Source organism: Petaurus breviceps, unplaced genomic scaffold (genome assembly GCF_028583685.1).
Source record: "Petaurus breviceps papuanus isolate PSGF00001 unplaced genomic scaffold, PetGlider_PUasm1.0 189, whole genome shotgun sequence".
In the NCBI taxonomy this organism is placed as follows: Eukaryota; Metazoa; Chordata; class Mammalia; order Diprotodontia; family Petauridae; genus Petaurus; species Petaurus breviceps.
Window position 1 is genome coordinate 36,707,714 of NW_027185809.1, and position 11,026 is coordinate 36,718,739.

Below are 11,026 nucleotides of genomic sequence, written 5' to 3' on the forward strand. Positions count from 1 at the left end.
ATGCCTCTACATGCCAGTGTTCCCAGGAAATAAGAGGTACATGCCTCTACACACCAACATTCCCCCATATACATGGGAAAGGAGAAGTACATGCCTCTACATGCCAACATGCCCCCATAAACATGCCTCTACATGCCAGTGTTCCCTTATATACTAGGAATTGGAGAGGTGCATTTCAGTATATGCCAACATTCCCTCTTATATATGGAATTGGAGAGGTGTATGCATCTTCATGCCAGTGTTCTCTCATATACATGGGAATGGGGAGGTGCATTTCTTTACATGCCAATGTTTCCCTATTTCCATGGACAAGGAGAGGCAAAATGGCACAGTGGGTAAGAGGGTCTGTTTTGGAGTCAGGAAGCTCTGCTTCTAGAAATGACTAAGGAAAAAACAAAAGGAGTCAGTAAAGCTCATTATTTTTTTGAAATCCCCAAACATCTGGAAAGTTGGCCAGATATTCAGGGCTTACCTTGCCCATTCTGATCAGACATCCTTATCTGAAATTGCATTCCTATGGATAAATGACTTTGACTTTCTATCATTTTACTGTTGTTTGCCTGGGTGTGAGACACATCACAGAAACATAATTGCAGATTTAAAGCTGGGAAGAACCCTAGAAGCCATTGACTTCAACCCCTGCATTTTTATGGCTAAAGAAACTGAGTCACAAAGAGGTTAAGTGGTGGGATTTGAACCCAGTCTTCCTGAGTCCAAATCCAATGACCCGTCTACTACTATTTTAGCTTACCTTGTTCCAAGGACCTCTGCATTGAAGAAAAGAATCATTCTGGTCTTTAAAAAATTTTTATCTTATTTTTAATTTATGGAATCAAACAAGCATTTCTATAACATAGTATAATAAAAAAATGGTTGCACATGAAATTACAAATCTATTATGTAAAACTTGCTATTCTTTTAAAATATGTAACAAAGTTATTGTGTAAATTTCCTTTTTTCTTCCTTTCCCCCACTTTCCACACTAGAAATGGCTACCGTTAGACACAAATACATATGTATATGTAAAATCATTCTATACATGTGATTTCTTTTGCTTTCTCTTTTTCAGGGGCTGACAGACAATATGGCCAGGAGGGCACTGAAAATTATTTCTTGGACCAGCATGGCTCTGGCTTCCTCTGGCTTCTACCTTTACAGTAATAAGTACCTAGATCCCAATGATTTTGGTGCAATCAGGATAGGTAGAGCTGTAGCCACGGTAGGTTTTCTCATTGGGTGTGAATTGATGTCAAAGCCTTATTGTGGAGATTTTAGGAAAGATTATCTCCATAGACAGAAATGTACATATATATATATGGCTACAGAAATATCATAAATCTTATTACATGTATGCATGCCAACACACTTTCCCTTTAAATGGTATTTTATTTTTTCCAATTTAGGTAAGGATAATTTTTAACATTCACTTTTTAATAAGATTTTCAGTTCCAAATTTTCTTCCTCCCCTGTATCCTTCCCTCCTTCCTCTCTAAGATGATAAGCAATTTGATACAGGTTATATATGTGCAATCATATTAAAATATTTCCATATTAGTCATGTTGTATAAGAAGAGAAAAACTATAAAATAAACTAAAGTAAAATAAAAAACTATAGAAATACAAGAGAAAAACTACCAAAAAAATAAGGAAAGTGAAAATAGTGTGTTTTGATCTGCATTCAGACTCCATCAATTCTTTCTCTGGATGTGGATAGCATTTTCCATCATGATGAGTCTTTTGGAATTGTCATGGATCATTGTATCAGCCCACTTTCCGATATGCCATATAGCTGTTCCAACTGAGTCTGTGATTCTTAAACATCCAGTAGAGCTCTCTGTTATCTAGGTGGCTTATTGAGTAGGTAGGTTGCCCAATGGATAGAGCACTGGGGCTAGAGTCAGAAAGATTCATCTTCCTGATTTCAATCTAGCCTTAGACACTTGCTAACTGTGTCACCCTAGGTAAGTTACTTAACCCTGTTTGTCTCAGTTTCCTCATCTGTGAAATGAGCTGGAGAAATGGCAGACCACTCCATTGCCTTTGCAAAGAAAACCCCAAATGGGGTCAGGCACAACTGAAATGACTGAACAATAACAACAAAAAGGTAGCTTATTGGATAGAGTGTTGGACTTTAAGTCAGGATGACCTGAATTTGAATCCTGCCTCAGACTCTTAATAGCTGCACAACTCTGAGCAAGTAATTTAGCCTCTCTCAGCCTCAGTTTCCTCAACTATAAAATGAGGATAATAATAGCACTTAACACTCAGGGTTGTTGTAAGGATAGAATGGGATAATATGTGTCAAGTTCTCTGCAAACCTTAAAGCACTATATAAAAAACTTTAGTTATTATTATTAATACATAAATTAATACATGAATGTAGAGTAAGTTGTTTGTATTGTGTAGAGATCAGAGGGGTGTGTTTTAGGGGGACATGCCATATGAATTATGTGGTACCTTACAGGTAACAATATCAGGCTAGAACATACGTTGTTCTAGGGCATTAAGAATGCGTATATTCTTCTTTGGTTTACAGACTGCTGTCATCAGTTACGACTACCTCACTTCCCTTCGGAGTGTTCCTTATGGCTCAGAGGAGTATGCACAGCTCAAATCTAAGGTGAGCAGCTGTCGGTTCTGTAACCTGAGATGGTACTTCCCTTGGAAAGGTTCCAAGGCCAGCAGACCAAGTGATTAGTACTGTGTCTGGCTGGAGAAGATGGGGTTTGGAGTTGGGGACAGAGAGCCTGCCAGGTGGTGATTGGAGGTTGGAATGTGAGGATGGGAGGAGGAGGATGAGGGGACTTTGTCTGTCTCCACCCTACAGTATTTGCATGCTGATGGAGAAGCTGTATCCCGTGGTGCCTTGCTTTATTAATTTAAGAGGCAGCTGCCCGAGGTGCTGAGACACTCTTGTTGGTTGTGTGTGTTCTGGGGACAGTGTGTGCCTGGGATGACTCTGAATAGATGAAGACTCTGTCCCCAAGATAACTGTGTTGGCTTTAGAACTGCTTTGTCAGTGAAAACCAATTGAGAGAGGTTAATTACTTTCCTTCCCACTGAATCTTGCGCTGGGGCTGCCTGCAGGCCATTGGGGTCCGAGGCTATAGCGGTATGCCCAGTATGTGAGAACTAGTCTGTACAAGCAAGAGGGTTTGAACATTCCTTTTATTCCCTAACTTGGTATGTGCTAGTAGAACTCCAGGAAACTGGTTGGGCCAGAGAAGGGGTGGTGGCAAAGAATAGGCAATTGTCATGTTTATTGTAGAGAATGGTGCTTGTCAAAGAGACAGTATTGCATAGTGGAAAGAATACTAGATTTGGAGCTAAGGGGTCTAGGTTTGAATCCTGGCTTTGCCACTTACTGCTACTACTACTACTACCACCACCACCACCATGACCACTACCACTTCCAATGCTACTGCTACTACGGCTAATATTTATATCACACCTACTGTGTGTTTCAGGCACTATGCTAAGTGCTTTAAAAATATTCTCTTGGATGATCCTTACAGCAGCTCTGGGAAGTAGGTTCTATTGTTATCCCCATTTTTACTGATGAGGAAACTGAGGCAAGCAGAGGTTAAGTGACTTACCTAAAGTCACACAGTTAGTAGTATAATAAGAAATGCTAACATTTATATAGAACTTACTATGTTCTAGGCACTGTGTAAGTGCTTTATAAATATTATCTCACTTGATCCTCATAACAGACCTGGGAGGATGCTATTATCATCATCATTTTACTGATGAGGAAATTGAGGCAAATTGAGGGTTTTTTGTTAAGTGACTTGCTCAAGGTCACACAGTTACTAGTAATAATAATCATAGTGATCATGGTTAAAGCCAACATTTATATAGCACTTACTATGTTCCAGGCACTGTGCTAAATGCTTTACCAATATTACTTCAATTGATCCTCATATAACAACCCTGGCACTTAAGTAATATTATTATCCCCAGTGCGTTCCATTTATTAACGCATTTTATTCTCATGATGACCCTGGGAAATAGATGCTATTATTATGTCCATTTTAGAGATGAGAAAATTGAGGCAGATATAGGTTAAGTGCCTTGCCCCGGTTCATAGTAAATGTCTAAGACTGAATTTGAACTCAGATCTTCCTGACTCCAGACCTAAAGCTCTATCCATTGTGTCACTAAACTGTCCCTTACTACTCATAGGACCTTGGGTTAGTCACTTAACCTTTCTGAGCCTCATTTTTCTTTTCTGTAATATGATGGGGTTCGGGTAGATTGATTTCCAACTCTAAATCTACGGTCCAGGTCAGAGGTACAGTGGCTTCTCCTTCTCCCTGGGTGGATAATGTACTTGAGTAAAGCTGTTGCAATGCTATGCTCATGCTCCATCCTCTTACAGTAGGTTGATCTCTAAGTACATTTAGCTGGGGACTATCACTGCCTCTCCAACTCCTCTCTCCCCCATCCTGCCAGTATCACCTACTTGGTGGTTTATAGCCATCGCCTACTCTGCCCCCTCTCCCCTACTGCTGGTGCTGCACACTTCGGGGTTCAGCTCAACATCTGCTTTCAGGCCCCCAATGGTGTTTTGCAGCATTGGGGACAGGAAACAAAAGAGAATGCTCTACCTTCGGGGAACCCAGAGAAGAGGTGATGTTGACAGAAAGTTGCATCTGTAGTAGGAGTCATCTGAAGGACAACTCAGCTCCATCGTCCGCAGCAGTTGACAGTCTCCAGAGATTCAGTGAGGAATTATACAGACTGGCATCAGATAAGGGGATGGAGGATAGGGAGACTTAGGGTAATTGACATTGAGTAAGAGAGATATTTAAGACTTAGGGTACAAGATAGTCTTGGGGAGCATCTTTAAATGGGGGCTACAGTCTGATAAATGGGGAACAGGTTGGCACTGAGAAAATTGGGCTGAAAACTATAGAATTGTCTTCCTGAGTCTGTGCTTATCCAGTTCCCAGTGTATCCGATAAAGGAAAGAGCTGAAGGGTAAAACGTAATTATCTTACCTGTCAAGCCAGCATTTCTGGGTCCCGGGTGCCAGGAGAATAGACACAATAGGCAGTGACTTAGAGAAATACTTCCAAGGTTGGCACCAGTATAGCAGCATCTGTGTGACTCAGCAAAGCACCAGGGAGTGAAGTAGCCCCTTCTGGGGATGTGGTAGCCACACTGTGTCTGGTACCACCTAGAATACTAAGCTTAATTCCATTTTTGTTTTGTAAAAGGGTCACTGACAAACCAGAATTTGTCTAGTGACTCCAGTTAAACCATGTCATAAGAGCAGTGTTTCAAGGAGCTGAAAGGGTTTATTCTTGAGAAGAGAGATGACTTCCTGGGGACGTGATGGCTGCCTTCAAATATTTGTAAAGCTATTCTAGTGAACAGAGATCTGGCTTATTCCACATGTCTCCAGAGGGGCAGCACTAGAATCACTGGGTATGTGTAGCAAGGCAGATTTGGCCCAGCATATGGAAGAAATTTCTGACAGAGCTTGGTTAGGTAGTGAGTTCCCCATTTGTGGAGATGCATTTGATCAGAAGTTGGATGACTCTTAGGCACAGAGTAGAGGAGATTCCTATTTTAGACACAGGTTGGTCTAGATGTCTTTAAGTTTCCTTTTAACCCAGTGATTCTTTGATACTGTGTAATCCAAGGAACTATGGCAGTCACAGAAGGACTTATGAATCAAAGAAAGGGCATGTACCTCTAAAATGGGTGTGTAAGAGGCAGATTGGTGAAGATTCACTAAGACTGTAATACTTAGATTCAGTGTCTAAGACTTTAAGTCACAGAACAATTGTTGATCTTTATTGAGAGAGGATGTTTCCTCACTGGGAGTTCCCTATACCATTGAAATCATACATCTGGATAAAGAAAAAAGAGGAGTGGGAATGTGGCTCTTGTCAGTCTCTCACTTGAATCAAGTTAAAAGTAATTGCTTAAATCTACACCATGAATTATTTAGTTGAAGCAGGGAGGAAAACCAGAAGCAAATTTTCTGGAAGCTTGGAGGCTTCCTGTCTTATCAACGAAGAAGTTAATTTTGGGAGTTGTCTTATTACAGAAGATGTATATTTGAGCATGTACCATTACCATCAGTGGCCCTCTGCTAGGGACAGGGAAGATATATGGGTCTGAGGTCCTTGTGATAGTTTGTTGATCTGTGTAGTTGACCTCATGCCTCTGGGGACCGTTAGGTGTATATGTGTAATAGTTAAGTTAGCAAGCATAGGCCAGACTGCAGGTGGATGTTATGGGGTTAGAATATATTTATGCCTCTGTGCTTTGTTGACTCTGAAAGTATTTTCACTTTATTTTCTTCTTAATTGGCGACCCTGAAAAAGCTCCCTGCTGGAGTTAATTTGGATGACTATTATGTTAATGACCTTTGGGGGTAGCATCATCATCATCCACAACAACAAATATTTATTAAGTACCCACTGAGTGCATACCACTGTTTAGTCTTTAAGGTAATGAGTGAATCAGTCAACAAATATTCTATTTGTTGAGCTTCTGCTCTCTGCAAAATACTGCTAGGTTCTGGAAGCATGTAAGAGTATGTGTATATATGTTTGTGTGTGCATGCACACATGTGTATGTGAAAAAGCCTTTGGTTTCCTTGGTTAGAGAATCATGGGAAAGGAGAAAGTAGGAAAGCTACTACATCTGTGTTGAAGTTTTTTTTGTATGTGTGTGAAGTCTTCTTTTAAAAATTTTTTGCTTTTTTATTTTGAACTTAAACACCAAACCAAAGAGCATATCCATATACATGACTGAATACAAAAAGAGGATTGTATACAGAGCTGTGAATTGCTATTTTATACTGCTTGCTAAAAAATATGAGTATATAATTCCGGAAGTTATTTTCTAGATTGCCCTGTTGTCTTTGCTTTCTTCTGAATTTCTTTCTGTTCCTTTCTGGGCATTTAAAAAAATGTTTCAGTGGTTCTTTCATTGGTGTCATAACTGCCAACTCTCTCTCTTCCTGGATGTCTTTTCCTGTCTGCTAATAAAAATTGAGTGAAAGAAAAAAAGCCCTTTATACCAAGCCACCAGAGTCAAACAAATTAAATCTACATAATGACCACGTCCAAAGATATATGTTTCTTTCTGCACCTTATGTTGGAGACACCGTTATCACTGCATTGATTGGAGTTCTTCCGTCTTTCAGAGTTGAATAAATTGTTCTCCTGGTTCCTCTCCTTCCAAGGTCTCCTCTTGCTTATGGTAGAAGCTGCCAAGTCTTGTGTGATCCTGACTAATTTCTTGGCTCTTGAACTACTTTTTTTTTCCCAAAATTTTATTTTAGACTCAAATGCCAGAACATGAATACAGAACAGAGAAAAGAAACAAAAGCATGTCATGAACTTAGATATTGAAACTTAAGTACAAAGTTAGAAAGACAAAAAAAGTATGTCATATGCATAGCAGAACATTAGAGGATTCAAAATATGTAACAAATTTTCATTTCAAGAAAGTCAATATGATAAATAATACTCGTGTTGAGAATTGTCCATCTTTTCTTTGTTTCCTTGTGAGTTTTCTTTTGTTCTCTGCTGTGCACTTTTTTACTTTGTTCTTTCTTTTCTCTCCCCCCAACCCTCCCCCCAGAAGGCACAATAAATATTTAGATATGTTTCTCTATAGCTATAAATATTTACATACCCTCCCCCACCCCCCAAGAAGGCTACACTAAAGTTTAGATATGTTTCTCCATAGCTATATATATATATATCCATACACGTATATACATATGTAGATACTTTCCCAAACCTATTTTACTCCTGATCTTTGTTTTTATGTATGTGTATATCTCTTGTTTCCTATCCCTCCTGCCTCCTCTACTTTACTTTTACCCAATACCTTGCCCTCCTATGACTTGCCTACTCCCCTCCAAAGATCCCCACCTTATCGTCCCATTCCTATAAATCTAAACACTCTTCTATACCCTTATTTACCTATTCCCTCACCCTCCCCTCTAAAGATCCCTCCCTTGTCCTCTGCCTCCTCCCTATGTACCTACCGTTTTATTTCTTCTGAATTTAGAAGACTTTTAGATTCTTTTAAATATGTGTATTGTTCCCTCTTATACCCATTCCTGATGAAAGTAGGTTAGCAGAACTAACAGCTCTCCTCCCCCATTTAATTCCTGTGTATCCATTCTTCTTCTTGTAGCTCATTTGTATAAAATAATTACTCTTTTAAGCTGTTCCTAAACAGTTTTACTTTTTAAATTCACATCATGCTCAAGTTTACCCCAATTTTTCTTATGAACTACCCATTTACTAATAAGACTCTTACACATAAATTTCACATTTTACATATATAAAAAGTAAACAGTCTGTCCTTATGGATCAGTCTTTGTTATGTAGCTTATATTTCTTTTTTTTTTTTTTTGCCTTTTGGAGGGGGGAATGCAGGACAATTGGGGTTAAGTGACTTGCCCAAGGTCACATGGCTAGTAAATGTTGTGTCTGAGGCTGGATTTGAACTCAGGTCCTCCTAATTCCAGGGCTGTAGCTTATATTTCTGTTGGTTCTTGTATGTTGAATCGTGTATTAAGCTCAGGATTTTTTTTTAACAGTCTTAAAAATCTGAGAGTTTATCAAGTGTTCATTTTTTTTTTCGTTCAAGATAATACTTAATCTTGCAGGGTATGATATTTTTGGCCAGAGCCCCAATATATTTGCTTCTTCAATATATTGTGTTCCAAGACCTGCGGTCCTTTAATGTCTCTGCTGCTAGGCCTTATGTAATTCTAATTGTGGCACCATCATATTTAATTTTTTTTTTATCTTGATGCTAAACTACTTTTTTTCTGCTTTTCAGTATTTTTTTCTTTGATGTGGGTGTTCTTGATTTTGACTTGGGACTTATCCTTTTCCACTTTTTTTTCTAAGAAGTGATTTGTAGATTCTTTATCTTTACTATGCCCTCTGTTCCTAAGAAGTGTGGACAGTTTTCATTTATGATTTCTTGAAAAACACTGTCTATGCTTTTAAAAAATATTAATAAATCATGGTTTTCAGGAAGTCCAATGAGTCTTCCCCCCCCCAACAATATTATTTCCTTTATTAATCTTGGATCGCCAAAAGCTTCTGAGAAGTAACCTTTCATGGTTGATTTGTGTAATATTTTTACCAGTAATGATTATCATGTTCATGATGGTAAAATTCCAGGGTATTTGGCCACTAAGTAGAGATTCTAAAAGTGTAAAGATATCCATTCCCTTCTTTTACCTCTAAAAGTGCAAAATCTGGAGCTTCTTATTCATAGGTAACTAAGGAAATCTTTGGTTTGGATTCAGGTCTAGTTCCTTTGAGCTGTAATGCAAAATATGCAAATGGCTATCTTTTCCAGATAAAAGGATTGTAATAAACAAAACTCCCTTCCTTCCAAGCAATATGTAGATAGTTAGCTAGCTAGCTAGAACCATATTTGCAAAAGAAAAGGATTGTCCAAATTCCAGGTATTACTCAATTAGACCTGTGAACCATGAGAGGCAGCATGATGATTTGGATAGAGACCCTAATTATAGAGTTGGAGAGCCCTGGGATCTGATCCAGACTAGTGTGTGGTGATGGGCAAGTCACTTGACTTCTCAGTTCCCAGGAAATTCTTTTTTTTTTTTTAACTTAATAGTATTTTGATTTTTTTCCAATTACATGTAAAGATAGATTTTCCATAAGGACTACATGAATATCTGGAAGATATCTTGTATTTTCTTCAACTTTTTTATATCTTTTGATTTTGTTCTAGTATTTCTTGCTATTTTATGGAGCTGTTGATTTCTATTTAGTCTATTCTAGTTTTCAGGGATTCCATACATGGGTAAGGTTTTACCTGCTTCCTTTCTAAGCTATTTATTCTCCTTCTAAATTTTTCTTCTAGAACTTTAATTTATTTATAACTCTTGCTTTATTTCTTCTAGGTATTTATGTAGTTCTTATGGAAAATATATTTTTTTCCTTTGAGACATTGTTTATACTGGTCATAGTTATATATTTCTTTTTGGGAACTCTTGATCTACAATAATTTTTTTTCCTACTTGGGGTTTTCTTTAATCTAATTATCTTTCTAGATTTAGTTCCTTCTTAGGACTCTGTCAGTTCCAGCCATACTATATGATTGACAATACTTGGTCTCACCCTGGGTCCCCTGCCTTCTTACACTGTCCTCCTCCCTTCATTAGGGAATCATCTCCCTGGATCTTTGAGGTTCAGAGCCCTGGGTCTTCAGGACCCTTTATAAAAGTGTTCCTAAAGTTCTATGGACCTTGAAACACCTGGGCTGTCCTGATTTGAGCTCTCCTCTGTAGCTGTAGTTACTACCTCTGCTTGTAGCTTCCAAGGTCCCTACCCTGGGTCTTTCTGTCCACTTGGGGCTTTCTAACCTCTTTGGGTCTTTCTTAGGGGAACATCTGCTCTTGTATCCTGTGAACAGAGTTTTACAGGCCACACATGTCTCTAGCCTGTCTCTTTTTTTTTTTTTCTGAGAAACCTGACTGGGTTTCTTTGCACTGGTGTTGGCTTTGCTGATATTCTTTTTTCCTATCACCTGCAGGTTTTTGACTGACTTTTATGCACTCTTGGGATGGAGGAAGCTACTTACTAAAATTTCTCATTGACTTTATTGATTATCATTTGGTCTGATGTGAATTTCAGGTTTTTGCTATAGTAGGTATATGGGAACCTGATGGTCTGCTGTCCATTGAGACAGCCATTTTGGCCAGAGGTTGTAATTTTCTTTATTCACCTCTGGGATGTTCCATCATGGCCACTTTCTGCATCTGTCTGATTCTCACTTGTTATCCTAGAATATCTTAGTCCAGGATGTAGATGAATGGCGCTACTACCCCAAGTATTTAATAATCATCGGGGCCTCATTGATAGCTACATTTAAAGGAGGGATGAAACTATGTTAGGGTTCAAACCTGTGTCCTGTGGTGATAGTGTTGGGGGGATAACTTAGAGATGAGGATGGAGAGAGAGAGAGAGAGAGAGAGAGAGAGAGAGAGAGAGAGAGAGAG

General features: G+C 38.7%; 1 protein-coding gene across 9 annotated transcripts in view; it reads left to right on the forward strand.

Annotated features, from left to right (window-relative positions):
• The window catches only part of ADCK1 (aarF domain containing kinase 1), a 196,202-nt gene that overhangs the window by 19,265 nt on the left and 165,911 nt on the right, over positions 1 to 11,026 (forward strand). For all 9 annotated transcript variants that reach the window (XM_069092316.1, XM_069092315.1, XM_069092323.1 and 6 more), the window contains 2 exons: positions 1,070 to 1,219; positions 2,537 to 2,620. In XM_069092316.1, coding sequence (XP_068948417.1) covers positions 1,085 to 1,219; positions 2,537 to 2,620 — 219 coding nt within the window. In that variant the 5' untranslated portion in view covers positions 1,070 to 1,084. The remainder of the gene's footprint in view (positions 1 to 1,069; positions 1,220 to 2,536; positions 2,621 to 11,026) is intronic.